The 17,489-nt window shown below is 41.4% G+C and overlaps 1 protein-coding gene across 16 annotated transcripts in view; it reads right to left on the bottom strand.

Annotated features, from left to right (window-relative positions):
* The window catches only part of APBB2 (amyloid beta precursor protein binding family B member 2), a 196,075-nt gene that overhangs the window by 95,314 nt on the left and 83,272 nt on the right, over positions 1 to 17,489 (bottom strand). For 11 of the 16 annotated variants that reach the window (XM_065698327.1, XM_065698349.1, XM_065698311.1 and 8 more), the window contains one exon: positions 2,669 to 3,469. In XM_065698327.1, the coding sequence (XP_065554399.1) occupies positions 2,669 to 3,469 (801 nt within the window). Of the gene's footprint in view, positions 1 to 2,668; positions 3,470 to 7,733; positions 7,803 to 17,489 lie in introns of all 16 variants that reach the window. The other 5 variants (XM_065698385.1, XM_065698393.1, XM_065698426.1 and 2 more) reach the window with 1 other exon arrangement.

Raw genomic sequence — 17,489 nt, 5'->3', positions numbered from 1 at the left:
CTCAAAATCTTGGATCACTAGGATGGGCGCCACCAGGGCTCCCTCTGTAACTCCCCGAGTCAGGAGGGCTTCCCTTCACCCATGCTGGCACACAGAAACAACAAGGAATGAAAGACTACACTAAGAAAACTGGAAAGACCTACCACAGGAAAGCATCACATGCCTCTGGAACAGATGGCACAAGCCCGTTGGGGCAACATGTCCACTGAAGGGAGGTTTAAAACCGTATCAAACAATCACAAGAGAGCCAAGATACCACCAGTCCTAGCTTTCTGAGGCTTCTTCTTCTTGCCTATTCCTAAACGTGGGGGCTCACATCTACTCTGTGGCCTCAGAGGGGCTAGATATGGCTCCCTGGGAATGTCTCAGGTTTTTGGTCAACCACCACTAACAAACATACTGGATGTATTTTCTGCTTCTGGGAAACTGCTTCTCTGTCACAAGCACGGCAGAAAGGTGCAAGTGGAGTTCAGCAAGCAGCAAGTGCTACTCTATTTCCTTCAGCACCTCCAACTCTACCCACTGCTGTAGCACCCAATATTTTGGCAATTGAGGTAACTCCTGTAGCTTCACCTGGCACAGTGAGAGGTGAATGCTTGCCAGCTGGCACCACAGTAACTCAGGTAACTCTTGGGAAAGAGATGGAAAAGGCACAGGTTATTACCATGCAAAACACTTAACTGTTCTCGACACTTGCCTCAGAAAAGAAAGTTCAGTTCATTTACTCAACTTCTTTTTCACATCTTATTGTATTGCCCTTCAAACATCCTTGGAGATACATGAACTTGCCTAGGGATGGCACACTACTAAAATCTAGAAGGCTGGAGAACCTAAGGACAACTAGAAAATTTGCCTCTAAATGAGTCAGTGTGGAGATACTTGTAAAAGTTATGAGTCATCCTGGCATCCTTGGCAACTCTACATTTGACTTCTTGAGCTCTCTTCTATCGTATCAATTGTTAGTTCATTTTTTAAGGAAACTGGAAACAATGCAACATTTTTATCGGAGTGGAGGTAAACTCAAAGTAGTCAATAATCCTAAGAGATGGATGTCTGCAAACTGCAGAAGTTGGATGTTGGATGTTCTTAGAGTCCATGAATACTTACACAGGCATCTTAAAATCACTGATCCAACCCAGTATAACAGGTCCTATGTCCTATTCAGTACTCAGTGACCGCAGGGATAAGAAAAAAACCTCTCTGCAACTTTGCTCTTGAAAGACAATTCTGAGGTTTTCTAGGGCTGGTTTTGAAACTCTTTCCTTATAGAGACTGAACTTGGGTATCTGGCCATCTTTTCTGTAACTGCCTGTTTGTCAGATATTAGTTGCTGGTATGGTGAAGGTAGAGATACTTTAAAAAAGCCCTTTATTCTGCCTTAGAAGAGAGGTGAACTCTAAGGGTTTTATGAATTGCTATTTTTAATTTCTAATTTATTTTTTTTTTTGTTTAACATGGAAACTCCCCATACTCAGCAGCTGAAGTTTCCCTTTATTTCCACAGTGGTTACTAAACTAGCTAGCTTTCAGTAAATGTAAATTTTCTACCCACAGCTTCTCATTGCCAAACCTGGGTCAAGTACAATACAGCTCAGCATTAAGCTATCTAAATGCCTCCTGTTGATGCTACCAGTGATACCACATATATCAAGTATCCCAAGAAACAGCATTAACCCAAATAGCAATTTTAGTAAACTGAAAACTTTTTCATTTGCATGTGAAGAGGTGACTTCCTGAAAATTTTCCCTTTTAACAGCAAAGGTTTGTTATATACGAAAAAAAAGATCAGAAGATTCATTATATGTCACAGAGTTCTTCTGGGTGTGATTTTGAAGCTCCCTACACATTCAAATAACTCGCTATTGTCGTAATCATGCACAACTGACATGTTACGTGGATTTAGATTGCTGTAGCCTCCAAACAATATATAATTTGTGTGCTGTAATAACGAAACCACTTAAAACACAAACAATGTATGACGAGCTTGTTTAGCCCCACACACCTTTATCACTTGCTTTATACCCAAGTCAGTATATAGAGTCCATTAACTGGAATAAATGAGATCTCTAGAGTTTTAAGAATAATACAGATATGCTGTACATCAAAGCAGAGCGAGTGCAGAAGTCATCACTATTGCTCAGATAAATAATTTGTCCAGGCTTGCAAATACAAACTGCCATGGTTTCAGCTTCTGAATTACTATATGGAACTGTTGCACAAAAAAACCCAAAACAGAGACATTAAATGACCCAAGGTTTGGGAGGCCTTCTTTAAAAATAAAAGAATTCCATCAAATGACTGGGGGCAAAGGGGGGACACTCAGAGTTTTGTATTAGAAAAGTAAAAATCTCCGCTGAACATAAAAATCATTGCTCAGAAAAGTCTGTTGTGTGCAGGCAGCTATCAGTAGTTTAGCATCTCCAGGTAATCATGCACTTCTCACAACATGCACCCACTGATTAGTGAAGAACAATTATTTAAAAACTAGAAAAGGTGCAGTTAGCCTATTTGTAGGATCCTGTCTGTAGCATTTGCTGGTGCCTTTCCTAAAGCAGCTTCCCCACCACTAAAGCACCACTAAATCACATCTCTCCTTCTAGCCACCAGCTGAGAAGAGTGAAGCAACATGTTTCTAGACCAGTGGCTGTGAGCAGCCTTTACTTGCGTACCTGTTTCATCAGGCGAGCTCGGCGAGGCGCTGTCCTGGGACAGCGTAGTCCAGCTGGAGTCCTCATCACTTGGGGCCAGGTTTTGAATCCTATGGAGGGCACAATCTGTTTTGGCCCCTGTTTTTGGGTGGTCTTTCTTAGTCTCAGGGCTTGATGACACTGCGGCAACTTGGCCATCCTCTGGGCTTGATGGCTTGTTTTGTTTCCGGGGCAGGCCTTCCCCATTGACAATAATGGTAGATGCCTGGCTGTTGCTTTGTGCAGATTTATCTTCCATCGTAACAAAACTCTGCTCTAGCTCTCTAGCAGATGTCTCTAGATCTGCATAGTAATTCAGGAAGCTCTTGGTCCTCCTTGGCTGCGAGGGTAGTATTTCACAGCCAGAGGAATCCTGCGGGATCGGCTCTTTGCCTTCAAACTTCTCAGAAGTTACGTTTATGCCTGCAGTGGTAGGGAGGTTTTTGTTGGGATCTTGCTGTCCCTGCTCAGCAGCTTTCCTGAGCTGGTTTTCTCCATTCTTTACCAGCTTTATATTGGCAGAGCTGTTCCCCAGAAGGGGCTGCGCTGCTGGATCGGAAAGACCCATGGCTGTCTGAATGTTAGTCAGCGCATATTTTTTCCTGCACTTTGGAGGAGTGGTGTTCTTGGTCTCTGTGTGCCTAATCTCTGCATTCAGAAGTTCATTGTGAGAGGAGCGCAGGTTGAGCGTGTTGGGTGGGGTGGCAGGGCTGTTGCGGTTCACAACGTCCGTCGTGCTGCTGCTTGCCATAAACACTGCCAATGCGTCCACGCCAGAGTCAACTAGAAAAGCAAAAGAGGCAGTCATGAAACAGACTAATTCATTGCATACACTATTTTGTTAGGGCTTCTGGTACAGGGATGCAGCACTTTACATAATTGGTTTACAGTAGGAAAATTACAACAACCTAAGTGGGTAAGAGAACAGACAAAAGCTGAACTTATTAAATAAGGGAATGGGGGGGGGGGGGGGGGGAAGAAAAAAAAAGAAAAAAGAAAAGGAAAAAAAAAAGAAAAAAGAAAAAGGTCATCAGGACCATGACACTGAGAATAACCAGGAAGCTTGACACTATACAAGGCAGTTTCAGGGCAGTTTTTCCATGTCTCTCTTTCAAGCAGGCCTGGGGACAGGAGAGGTGCCCTTTGCAAATGTCTGAGAGTCCAGAAGTCATCCTTATCATAATTTCATTCTAGTATTTCATATCTACCTATGATGACGAGGGGAAGAACTCCTCAAGTGCTAAACACTAGGAAGCAGAAAATGTAAGAAATTTCTAAGAGACACAGGCAGATGCTGCTCCTTTTTCAGTGAGTGTGGAACTCAAGTACCATTAATGTTAAGCCTGGCTGGCCAGTCAGCTGTTGTCCCTAAACACCTGCATTTTCTCTGCTCTTTGTCTTTCTCTCCCCTTCCCTGTGTTTTTTTATTTTGAGGTGGGAAGTAGAAAGTCAGAAGGTAAGCGATGCAAATAGTAGATTATTGCAAAAAGGTGCATTTCATTTCTGGAGGGGGAGGAATCCCCTGGCAAAACATCCTGCTCTAATTTAATCAGCTTTAAAGAAAGGGCTACTCCAGTGATGAAGATGGGTTACTATTACTACAGCTCACAAAGTTCAAGCTTAAGGACAAAGCATACATCCTAGGGCACAGTACATGTATTCCACCATTAAATAAAACCATTCATTTATCTATTTGTAGGCAAGTTTTTGAATTTTGTTAGACAGGGGTGCAGCTCACATTTTGAAAAAGTATTAAGTTTATTGAGGGAACAGATTTTTAGGCTATGAAAAACAATCAGACAATATATACTTTTTTTTTAACTGTAATTTGTTCCTGTGCTGTCTACTTCTGGCTCTTGCTAATCTGCACAAGTCCATGAACACCTCAATTTACATACTGTAATAGCCACTGTTGTTTGACACCTAGCAACCATATTAGAGGCCAATTAATAAATCACTCCCATCTGCCACATCAGGAAACACCCTTGCTGTTGTTCCTAATTCTCAGGTATCACTGACTGCATATAGGAACATGTCTGGGGCTTACCCAGGAATGAAAAGCTGTAATTTGAGCTAGCCGATGACAGATCATTCCAGCTGAGTAGTGCTGCATCCTTGGGTATTTGATATATGACAGAACTGATGGCTGTACAGATTTACAAGAGATTAAATATGTGGGTTTTAAAAGAGCATGTACATAAACACAGCATGAAAAGGAGCACTCCACAATGTTACCTAAACGCACACAGTTGCTAGTGTTCCCTCCTCTTTGATGTGCTGTCAAAGCTGCACACTTCCAACCATCACTCTGGTTCATTTAAAACCAAGCAGAGCAGCTACACTCTTTGCTCCCTGAATCACCCACCGAGAACAACTTCTAAAACTTGCTCAAAACAGAATTTAAAGTAGACTTTACAAATGTTCATGTCTGCCATTTTCTCAAGCCCCAGTCAGTCAGGTCTAGACCAACTGCAAATTCTTTGGAAGACAGGTCACCCCATGCACACCATGAAAAAGCCATCAGCTTAGGTAACAGCCACAAACGTCCTAGAAACAATTTCAGCTCTAGCCACAAAAGACTTACAAAACCCAACTATCGCATAACCTTCACATAAGACAACAACACACGTTGCTGTCTGCAACTAGCCTAAATCTAACCAAGTCTAATGAAAGCAAGGTCACACTTGATCCTACACGATGTTACCAAAGCACATGTTTTAATGAAAACCATGAAATGGGCTGTGTTTATGGAGTGGCTGCTTTATGTTTTTTGAAATCCATTAGAAGTCTGGAAGTTATGTTAAAAAAACCAAACATTAGGGCAGGATAATTTTGACCCACTACCTGACCTTCAGAATCTATTGAATCAGGCAGTATCTATGGATTTCACTAGATTATATTTTATGCTTCAGCAAATTAAAACAAGCATTTCTGGTTTCCATCAATAAATAAAACTGCCACAATCTGGAACAAGACTGAAATTTATTCTTTTCCTTTGTTACAAGTGAGCTGCTTCATGCAATGTTTGTCACTATTTTTACCACTAAAAATATTTCTTAGAAAAATAATCTTCCTAGATAAAGCTTAAGTATCTGCCTGCCAGATTATCTTCAATCAGGATCCTGCTGTTTGCATTTGGTTTATCAAAAAATCTTGTAAGAATAAGCACATAGAAAAATTGAAAAAATGTATTATGTTTTATTAATCTGCTCGAAAAGCTCCCCCACTGATTTATGAAGAACATTGGCACTGATCCGGGACTGAGCCAAAGCTACAGAAGTCTTTGTGACCCAGGCAGTGTTTGCAAGCTGGGCTCTAAGTTGGTTTGGTGTATGATCGTAAGCAGGAAAGTGTCAAAATGAACCTTTCACTAGACACCATCACCCTCCTGGCCTCATTTCAAATGATCCACTGATCATAGGATCATAGAATGGTTAGGGTTGGAAGGGACCTGAAAGATATCCAGTTCCAACCCCCCACCATGGGAAGGGACACCTTCTATTAGACCAGGTTGCTCCAAGCCCCATCCAAAAAATGATCAATGAACATGCAAAAAGTATGACAAGTTGTGCACAGAGCAGAGCAGACTTCTATCAAGAGACAGACGCCTGCTCACTAGCCATCACCCTGCACTCATAGCCGGGATCTGGGACGTACGCAGCCAGCTTCCCTCCATTCTTGGAAGCAGATATAAAGAAAAGCAACAAAAGAGGCAAAAAGAGAAGAAGAAATACAGATGCGAAAGGGCAGGACTTGCACCTGAGGAGCAGAAGTTGCTACCAGAGCAGGACTAACTGAACTGCTGGAAAACATCTGAATGCAAATTTTGCAAAAATTTGAATGCAACAAAATGCTTAAATGCACTGAAGAAAATCTAGATTGCACAGTAGAACAGCACAGGGAAGAAGAGCAACAGCCTGTCCCTCCTCCTTCATAGAGGACACTGTGATACACAAAACATGTCACTTTTCCCAGGGGAAGCACATTCCAACTTTATAATTGAAAACTTCAAGGAAATGTAACTTCTTCCTGAGCCTGTAATTTCAAGACCGAAATCCCAGCCACCGACCTCCCCTAACTTCTATTTTGTCTCTCCCAGCATCCCTGCCTCCCTCACCCCAGGGGCCCTAACACAGGTTGGTGCGGTGCCCCTCACCAGCCAACCAATACCCTGTGCCAGGGGTTCCAGGGACCTCGACGCAGGCAGACCCTGTCCCCCCACCTCGGGAAGTTCCTCATGCTTCCTGGCCACCAGCAAAGACAACAATACTGGCACAGGGCACCCTTCCTTCAACTGCTTTCTATTGAAAAGCAAACACAAATGGACAAGCAGACCAGGAATCACTGAGCTGGTATGTGTATCTCAGCTAAAGCAGATGAAGAGTGGTAAGTTGTGAGTGAGTAAAAATAGGGTATTATAATAAAAAATACTGGACTGGTGAAAAACTAAGAATAATTAGAATGTTATGATTACTGGGAACAATATTAAAATGTTGGTGCTTAAAGACAGCACTTAAGTAGGTAGAAGATCTGTCATAGCAATTCATTAATGTGTTTACTTGCTTACTTATAAAAACAAATATTGTCTCAGCTGCATACTTCTACCATTTAGATACATGCCTACAGATATAGATTAATATACTTTTACCACTATAATGTGTTTAACGCAAAGTAATCTAAATTTTCTAAGCATCATAATAATACAAATAACACTATTACCTGAATGGTTTTTATTGAGGTTTTTCAATCTTGTCATAAACCTTACAGAGGTGGAAAGAGGAGAGAGAAAATGCCATTGCAAACAGAAAACAGTGCATGATCGAGTTGTCTTTACCTCTAATAAGACATTTCTGCATTGTATTGTCTATAGGAATACTTTGTTAAAAGTTGAACACAATCTATTCAAAAAACACTGTTAAAAAGAAAACAGTGCTTGCTCTTTCATGGGTAAGTGCAAAATGAAAGTGAAATATGGGCCTGGGAAGGAGGAAAAGAAGAGAAAAGTTTCACATATTTGCATAGCAGAATCTTTTAAAGGGCATCTGACCTGGAAGTACTTCTGACATGGCTCACGGGGCGTCAGCAATGCATCAGGAAATAGATTATAATTTGAAATCTGAAAAGAGGGATCATTTAAGAATTAAAACCAAAGGAAAACACAAAATAAAACTACCACATTTCAGAAGTTCCTGAGACACGTTAAGCATTCTAAACAAACCCTGGAACATAACAGTGAGGATCTTTTGAGCTTTCAGTGATATTTGACAGTGATTAAAATATGGGAGAGGCTAGTTTACAGCAATTAAAAATTATGACTTTTTTTAATGTACGCTTGAGGACCACAAGTTCAACAATATTCTCCAGTTTTAATCAACATATTCTAGTAAAAACTTCATGACATTAGAAAACGTTGGGTTTCCCCCATGACTCAGCTACAGCTTTCCTGGGAAACTACAGCAGCATTGGTAAAAAGAAACAGAGCAGTCAGGCATGTTCACATGAAAGTCTGCAGGATGAGATCCAGCATGTGAAACCAGGAAGCACAGGCTGCAGCGTTGATCCCACAGAAGGAAATCATAAAAAGCAAGCTAGCAGCAAGCTCTTGTACAGGACTCCTTCCTCGCCATCTTCTCTCAAGGAAACCATTTTGCGTTAAGTCTCTGGTTTGGATGTGAATACACTGGGAGACAAGGCATTTCTATGCACTTACAACTCTTTCTGCCATTATGATTAGGAAACATAGGAAAGAAATAATACAAACCTTTTCATAAAGCAGATTTCCTTTAATCTGTTGAGTACAGAACATTTAATGACAAGCTCATGCTATGGGGACCTGTACACTTTGGCTGTAGTCAAATCTAGAGAGATCTGAGCTAGAGAGAACACCTCCGTTACACAAGGACTGCAACTCAACACTAGCTAACTCCCTCCACTTCAAAGGAGGAATTCCAATGCTAAAACATTAATTCTTAATTAAATACACTAACACACTATGTTCTTATATCTGCATTCATTTTTTTGACTAAGACCAGCTAAATGGTAATAGTTACACAAAATGCCAGCCAAAAGCATCCTAATAAAATCTAGATTAACATTAATGCAGCTGAAAGCTCAATCAAGACTAGAAACTTTCTTAGTGTCAAGTGTCATTGTACTCCTTCTTCCCTATGTATATAAACAAATTCCAGAGGATGATAAACACTTTCAGAAGGAAAAGGGAAGGAAAACACTTGAATAAGGTGCTGTTGTAGACCAGAGCAAGTGATGATGTTCCTACAGCCAGTGGTTTTCTTTCTGCTGCTCCCTCCAGCATTAACATCTGTGCTGGACTGAGCCTGGAAACTGGAAAAAGAAAGCTTAGGAAAGCCAGGAAAGCAAATTCGGACAGTGGGCAAAGCCATTTTGGGAATTCAAGAGCAGGAAAGAAACAGGGCTGCAAGCAGCTTGCACATGTGCTCTCAAATCCATCTGCAGACTCCTCTATACAAACCTCAGAGGTGTCGAAGACAGAAAGGACCTGTCAAGATCATCTACTCTAAGCACCCTGACCAAGCAGGGAATCACTGCTGCCCTGTCTGCTCCACCCTGGTTCTGTCCTCCCATCATGACAAAACCATCACTTCGATCTGCTTGCTAAAGGCAGGTTCTCCTATGTCCACCTATTCCCGCTTCCCATAGTCCTACTGAAATCACTGTCCAGTAACCAGCTTTCTGTCCTGCCTTCTCAAAAGGCACCCTCTGCCAGCCCCTGCTGCTACAACAACATTTTTTTTCCTTTTAGAGCTAATCATGCTGCCAACTGACTGCAACAGCCTGGCAGCAGTGCTGTCTCTGTTCTAGTGATGCTTTTATTAATGGAAATCCATAATGCTGATCTGTCTTTAAATAATATTAAGGAAAAAACAACTTTAGATCCTGTGATGAATTCTAGCACACAAGTGGAGCACGCTTTCACATTTGCCATTTTTACCCTCCCCCCTTCCCACAAAGCCAAATTCCTCATCCAGCAAAAAAGTCAGAGACAAGATGCCTCTCAGAATCAGATTGTAACAGCTACAAAAGAAAAAGAAAACCAATAAAAAGTACAGAAAGAAACAGACTAAAACCTTTGCTCATTTACAATTTTATTAAGACAGATATATCTAAATAATCAGTGTGTATTTGACTATCTGACTGAAACTCTGTATTGCAGATGACCTGGGTCATCTCACGCTACTCGTGTATTTTTAAATCGAGTGATCACTTGGAGAAATAGAGAGCAATTCTTTCATTTATGTAAGGCACAACCATGACATGCAGTCAGCACTAATCCTGCATTTACTAAGGGAACAAATGAGAGGGCATACTAAGTCTTTTCCAAATTCAATTTTCTCCCCATTAATTAGATTTCTCCCCCTGTGTAGAATGGAACAGTCTGGCAGGCAAAACCAGTGTTGTCACAGCAAGAAGATGGAGTGTGTTTTATCTATTGGCTACTTGCAAGCACAGATAATAAGACCTTCTGTCATCGGATCTATACATTCACAGCAACATTTGCTAAGTAAACCTCAGGCATTTTTTCTAATTCTGTTGCGTAAATTAAGCTTCTGAGTCTTAACTTTCTTTTTTTTTTTAATTGATGTACAAATTATTCAATCTCTACAATAAAGATCACACCTCAGACATACTTGTTATTTACAAACAACTCTATTTTAAATGCCCGTGCTAACATGGGGCACAAGCATAAACCTCATTCTCTCTCTTACAGAGATACAAGCTTAGAAACTGTAACTTCAATTTCTGCAACTGAGATGACTGATAAAGCAAGAAGGGCTTGGTCTCCCATATCCTGCAACTTCAGCCTCAAGTTATTTTTGGAGGCAAAAATAACTCTTACCAAGTCTGAAGGTAAACAACGTGTAATTAGAGCTGATCAGAATTACCCAAACCAAAGCAGGATGAAACCATATGAAAAATACAGCTAGGATAAGCTTTTTCAGGGATAAAAAAAAAAAAGAGGTAACCAAAATACTCTGCAACACAGGCAGCCTACCCATAGGCTTAATGGAGTAACAGAAAGGAATCAACAGCCACGGATCTGGCACATGACTTAGACTGATTTAGCTTGGTTTAGACCAGCGATTTTTCAGCCCCACATAAATTTAACATAGATCATTTGGCAGCTCCTAAATCAGGAAGCAAGAACAATTTAAAGTATAATCGATTCCTTAACAGGGTTAAGGAAACCTGTATGGTCCAGTACCAGTCTTCCAGCTGTTCATAATGGCACCAGCCCAATACCACACTCTTTGACGAGGAGACACAGGAAGAGAAAGCAGGGAAGAGATTAAGCATATGTCACAGCATTATTAACAGAAAGAGCAAAAATGCTAACTGAGCCCCCGTCAGACGCAAGGGATGAGTTAAGCTGCAGCACAGATGCTGTGCTGGACAAAAAGAAAAAAAAATAGAAAATATTATCATTAACCACCTCCCCCACATCTTGTCTGTGGCCCTGCTATCTGCAGCTTGCAAAAACTCCACTATCCCTGCAAAGCCTAGAAACAACACTGCATAGTCCTGAGCACAATCTGCTTCCCTAAGAGCAATCAACAGCATGCACATAATGCAGACATCTCAGCTTCTCTTTTTAAACTAACGTATTTCAACAAACTTCTGATGGCCTGCCAGCATGATTTCACCTGCCCTCTGAATTACATCGGAGAAAGTTACGGCTATTAACACATTAAGCTCTTATCAAAATTATTCAGAAATCTTTTTACCCTCAAATTACCTAGAGTGGTAGCAACAGTTTTGAGGTACCTGGGGGCTTCAACTGCCCGAATATCTGATGGAGGGACAACACAGCTCGACATGATCCAGCAACGTGCACTCATAGCCCAGAAAGCCAACTGTACGCTGGGCTGCATTGAAAGTGTGACCAGCAGGTCGAGGGAGGTAATTCTCCCCCTGTATTTTGTTCTTGTGAGACCCCACTTGGAGTACTATGTGCAGTTCTGAGGGCTCCAACACAGAGAGACATGGACCTGCTTGAGTGAGTCCAGAGGAGGCTATGAAGATGCTCAAGAGGGCTGAACACCCCTTCTATGAGGAAAGGCTGAGAGAGTTGGCAATGTTCAGCCTGGAAGAAGAGAATGCTCAGGTGAAACCTTAAAGCAGCCTTCCAGTACCTAAAAGAGGTGACAGGAAATCTGGAGAGGCGCTTTTTACAAGCATATGTAGTGACAGGACAAAGGTAATGGTTTTAAACTGGAAGAGGGGAGATTTAGATTAGATATTGGGAGGCAATTCTGCACTGTGAGGGTGGTGAAGCCCTGGCACAGGTTGCCCAGTGAAGTTGTGGCTGCCCCATCTTTGGACATGTTCAAGGCCAGACTGGACAGAGCTTTGAGCAACCTGGTCTAGTGGAAAGTTTCCCTGCCCATGTCAGGGGGGTGGGAACTAGATGATCTTTAAGGTCCCTTCTACCCCAGACCATTCTATGATTCCATGATTATCACTGCCTCAAAGCTGAGATCTTAAAACACATTTGAAAGAGCATGGTACATGAAAGTATTTTTCTTGTTACTCTAAGACTGTACTCAGTGTCAAATTAGGATCTAGAGATGAACACCTGAAAATTAAATAAATAGGAAATAGTCTTTCAGTAGACTCTCTACTATATGAAAAGAAATAAAATTGTGTATATCAGAAGTCTCAATATAGATAATGAAAACCTCCAATTTCAATTTGTGTTTGCAAACATTTTCAAATTGCCAAGAGTAGGCTGAGATCTGTCAGGAGAGTAGAGGATCACCTCCTTTGACCTGCTGGTCACACTCCTTTAAATGCAGCTCAGGATACGGTTGGCTTTCTGGGCTGCGAGTGCACACTGAAGCCGGCTCATGTTCAGTTTCTCATTGATCAACACCCCCAAGTGCTTCTCCTCAGGGCTGCTCTGAATCTCTTCTCTGTCCAGCCTGTAGCTGTGCCTGGGATTACCCTGATATAGATGCAGGACCCTGCACTTGGCTCGGTTAACCTTAATGAGGTTGGCACTGGCCCACCTCTCAAATGTGTCAAGGCCCCTCTGGATGGCATTCCTTCCCTCCTGCGTATCAACCGAACCACACAGCTCGGTGTCATCAGCAAACTTGCTGAGGGCGCGCTCAATCCCACAGTGCATGTCACCAACAAAAAGTAAGAGTACTAGAAAGTTACAGAGCAGAGCATTAGATTTTGTAGAATGAGACTATCGGGTCTCTCGAGGAGAGGAGATGAAGACTGTGCACATTGACAAGATTGCTTCTGTCCCACATTCATTAAAAATACTCTGTATCTCATGTAGGTAAGATTATTATACGTGCACTTTAACTACACCTGCTAAAATTGCCTTAAAGTTGGACTCACATGTCCTATCTTCATATCCCTTGCTCCCAGTAATGGAATAGGATGTACTTCAGAGCACAGAAAGGGTCTCCACACTTCTAAACTGTTTTTCAATTAAAACTGAACTAAAATAAGGTTTATTACACAGCCACATGACAGCAAGGCTGAAGGCTGCCTGCAAACCTACAGACCGTCTTCAACCAAACTTCAATGGGACAAACCAGAAATACTTCAAAACATAAAACAATTTAAAACTAACTGTTGCAGTAGTGCTTCAGACGACAAAATGCTGAGAGATTACTAAAATGACCATACCCTTTAAGTAGCTCTCCCAGTATAATTATGGTACTAGAATGCAGGAATAACTTCTACTTGGCCTGCTGTAGCAAGCAGAGCTCCTTGAGAATGCTGTTGAGAAACTTCTACCCAGAGTGGTCATATATAAAACAAAACCACATGCTCATAAATAAAATCAAACTATCGTATTTGCTTTATGGTCCCCATAAACTAAACAGATCAATCCATAATGAAGTGGAAGGAGAACATAAAAAAGCAACTGCAGTGATTGGCATTTATATTAATTACAACTGAAGTGTGGCTAAAAGTGGGCTCAGTTTCAACAAACAGCAAACTTGGCTGTAGAAGACATTGAACAAGTGGAAAAGAACCAGCTACTAGTACTACTGGCTTGAATTGCAACAGGGAGTCTTGAGTTCTTGATGCAGTAGCCAAAATCCTCTACTCCTGTTTCTTGTCTACAAACTCATAGATCTTCTCAAGGCACTTCAACAGCAAAGGAACTGGGGCTCCTCTGAAAGGGGACAAACACAATACAAATCTGGTTCCGTGGTGGTTCTCCACGAATATGCACAACCCCAAGCAGAATTACCAGGAAACCTTCAGCTTCAGACCACTCTGTCTCTTTCACTGTTTCACTGCGAGGAAGGAACGGACCTGGGATAGGGGTACTATTTAATTATGCTGAGAAATAAAACCGGAAGTGACAATATGTACTCAGAATAATACACAGTTCTTAAAAAAAGGTTTTTGTATGCAGGTTCTGAATCAGCTCGTATCTGTGGAAACTAGCACAGGTTTCGGGGCTTCACCAAGATCACCCAAGAGACCTCAGTGAAGTTGTTGTGCAAGTCTCCACGCAGCTTCCCAGGAAAGGCAGAAACCTAAACAAGATAGGCTTTAACAGAGAGAGCAATGTATGTGTCATTGGGTGCTTCTGTAATTTTCACTCCATGAATCATCTATATTCCTCTTCAATGATAAGGTGCAGCTTTTCAGCAACTTTACACTATTTGAGCAGTGCTAAAGCTTGAGTCTCATTTACACCAAGATATCTTTCCCTGGATAGAAAAGGCAAGATTTAGGGCAGGATTTTGCAGATGTTTTACTGGGATGCTTCTGTGCTTCTGCCAGGAGCTGCACAGTGGACACACTCCTCCTTGAGGGTCAGAGTGCCTTTCTGAATGAGTTTCATGTTACTCTGGAAGTGGTTCCGAATCAAACCTACAGGCTTGTTGTCACACCAACTGATCTTGGGCTAACGTTCGCAATGTACTTACTGGCACTGACTGCAAAACTAGAAGCTGGACTAGAGGTCGGACTTCATGATCTTAAACGTCTTTTCCAACCTAGTTGATTCTGTGATTCTAAGTTTGGGTTTGGGGTTTTTTTCAGTGGTTTGTTGTTACTTATAATGTTACCATTCTCGCATCTGTTTCCTTGTTTTACTGTGGCAAAGACTTTCCAGCAGTTTCACTAAGTAACAGTCCCTTGCAAGACCACCAGCAAGGGATAGCCCCAGTGCAAGTAAGGCAGCAGCTTGGCACTCCTTGGGAAGCTGAAGAGACAAAGGCAGAGCAAGAATTTGAGTGTTCCAGGAAAGAAATCAAACCCCGAGTTTATAAAATCAACCCTGTTCTCTATGCCCTTAAGTATATTTAATTATTTATAAGAGACGCTCTGGCATGGGAGATGATCAGGAAGAAGTGAGACTCAAACCTCTTCCTTCTGCAGTCCAGGGGAGTGCCTTCCCAGAAGGGATATTCCCTTTCACCCTCGTCCTTGATTTATAAACATTTCAACAAAATGGTATTTCCCAAAAGAGGTTTGCCTGGGGAGGAGGGGGAGAGGGGAAGAATATCACCCTCCATCAGAAGCTTCTGAAATAAAACTCTAGGCAGCTCTAATAACTACATGGGCAGAACTGTATCGATAAATCATTCCACATGAGCTGTAGTTCAAGTTGTTTTTAAGTACGAAATGACTAATAGTTCAAATAAGAAATAAAAGTCCACCTCTGCCTGCCACAAACCAAGAGGATGACTTAAGGGTGGGAGACATGGCAATGTCTTCCATGGGCAATGAGAGCTGGTGGCAAAGTTCCTGGCGCAAGGTGAATGCTGACGTGCCATTGCAGGAACTGCGCCTCCACCCTGGCACACTCCAAAGGTCAGCAAGTGCTGACCACCACCACCCACAAATTCCTGCATTTCCTCACTTCTGGTGTCTTCTGAAAAAGAGGTTTGCTGGTTTGTTTGGTTTTTTTAAGCACTCTCACAAAACTGCGCAGTTCATCATTGTTGGTGTTTTAAATCCTTCATGAGCATTTAATGCCAGCAGAATGGCACTGGAACGAATTCCACTTTCTCTGAAACACGTCGCTTAGATTTCAGTATCGTGCAAAACACTACAAGTAATGAAAATAAATTGTTATGCTGGGGACAGGATGTGCATGGACAACCCTTTAAAAAGCTTTTTCCAGAAATACAAAACCCTTTTACTCTGTACACAGAAAAAAACACTTCAGTATGAAAGAAAATTTGAAGCTACCTCAACAATACTAACTGGTTTTCAGTGCTGTTTTCAGGAGAGCTGCTGCAGCCAACACAAAGTGGGTTGTACGAGCAAACATTAGAAAAATATATACGAAGCTCAGGAGAAATTCATGAGAGAAGTTTGTTTACAAAAGCTGGCTCTCGATAGCTGGAAACTGTACAGTCTCAGTCGGTAGTCTCAGAAGAAAAGCACAGCAAAGAACCCCAATAAACAAAATGCACACGAGTCAGGACAAGCTAGACAGAGCCAGGGATACGCTTCTTTGCTTACTGTCAGGAACCATGAGAAATCGCTCCCGTTTTACTTACACTTCTAAAAAGTCTAAACTAGCAGGCACCTATTAAATTCACAGCTTTCAGTTTTACATTTTAAACACCTTGCTATTTCTTTTATCTTTAGCACCTGTATTTCAAGGAGATTTCCTAGCTCTGGGCTTACAAATAATCTATTTTCTATTTAAACTGTTACGTGTTTCCTTGAATATTCTGCATTCTCCTAAGACCATGCACTATTATACTCGTTAAATTTATGAAATCTTTCAACAAAAGAGTCAATGTCATAAATGGATGAAATATCTCACCACCAAAGAAGCCATACAACTGCCATTTTCCACACAGAACCAGTTCTTCCCTTCACATTTTATGTAGGTATATATGTATGTACAGAAGATAAAAATCAATCAGGGACTAGGATTTAAGGCTGCACTCTTAATGGTACAACATTAAGTATGTAACAACTGTAAACATGAAATACAATAGCTGAGATGGTGCAATTAGTGATTACTTATGCAAATAAAAGAAATGCAAAATGATGTATTTTACCAGCACTTTCACTGAGATCTAATCTGCTATCAGAAATTTCATTATGATCTGCATTTCCCACAGACTAGGCAATTTCAATAGCACTATTGTTGAATGTCCAAAGCACGGACGTTAGGCACTGGGAAGTTGCACAAATCATACAGTAACAAAACCAAAAAATAAAGCAAGTTTCCTGGCTTAGAAACCCTGACAGGTTAAGGAAAGGGAACTCTTGGCTTAACAAAAGCATAAACCAATCATGAATGGGGTATTCTGATACCTCAGCCCTAAGACAGAGCTCTGGCGCCAACTGATTCCAACGCAAGCTTTGGCCCTGGCAGGTGCTAGGAACCCCAGTGTTCCCCCAGGCAAACAATTCCACTTCTTCGCTGTCTGAAACTGATCAACTAGACAAAAGGAAAAGCAACCTAGGCTGTTCTGGTAAGAATTTAATGCCCATTATTTTTCTCTCTGATAAACTACCTCTACATTAGATCATTTCAAAGCTCTGAGCTTCAAGTCTAGGCATGAGATGTGGTATCATGCCCCATACTACAGCAAGAGGACTCGTTTGAATGCTAGTGTCTATATCTAACATCAAGTGGTTCAAACAGATCAGTCCAATTCTGTACTCCAGCACTTGACCACCAGAGACCTGTCAAAACTGTAACAACCATTTATTTCCTGCATTCTCATATAGACAATATCCTAATGTTAATATCAGAGACAAACTTTTTGGAAAAGAAGTATCTAAGCTGGTTCTAATGCACCATTTTAACACA

The sequence above is a fragment of the Lathamus discolor genome, chromosome 1, assembly GCF_037157495.1.
Source record: "Lathamus discolor isolate bLatDis1 chromosome 1, bLatDis1.hap1, whole genome shotgun sequence".
Classification (NCBI taxonomy): domain Eukaryota; kingdom Metazoa; phylum Chordata; class Aves; order Psittaciformes; family Psittacidae; genus Lathamus; species Lathamus discolor.
This window is presented reverse-complemented; position numbering and strand designations above follow the sequence as displayed.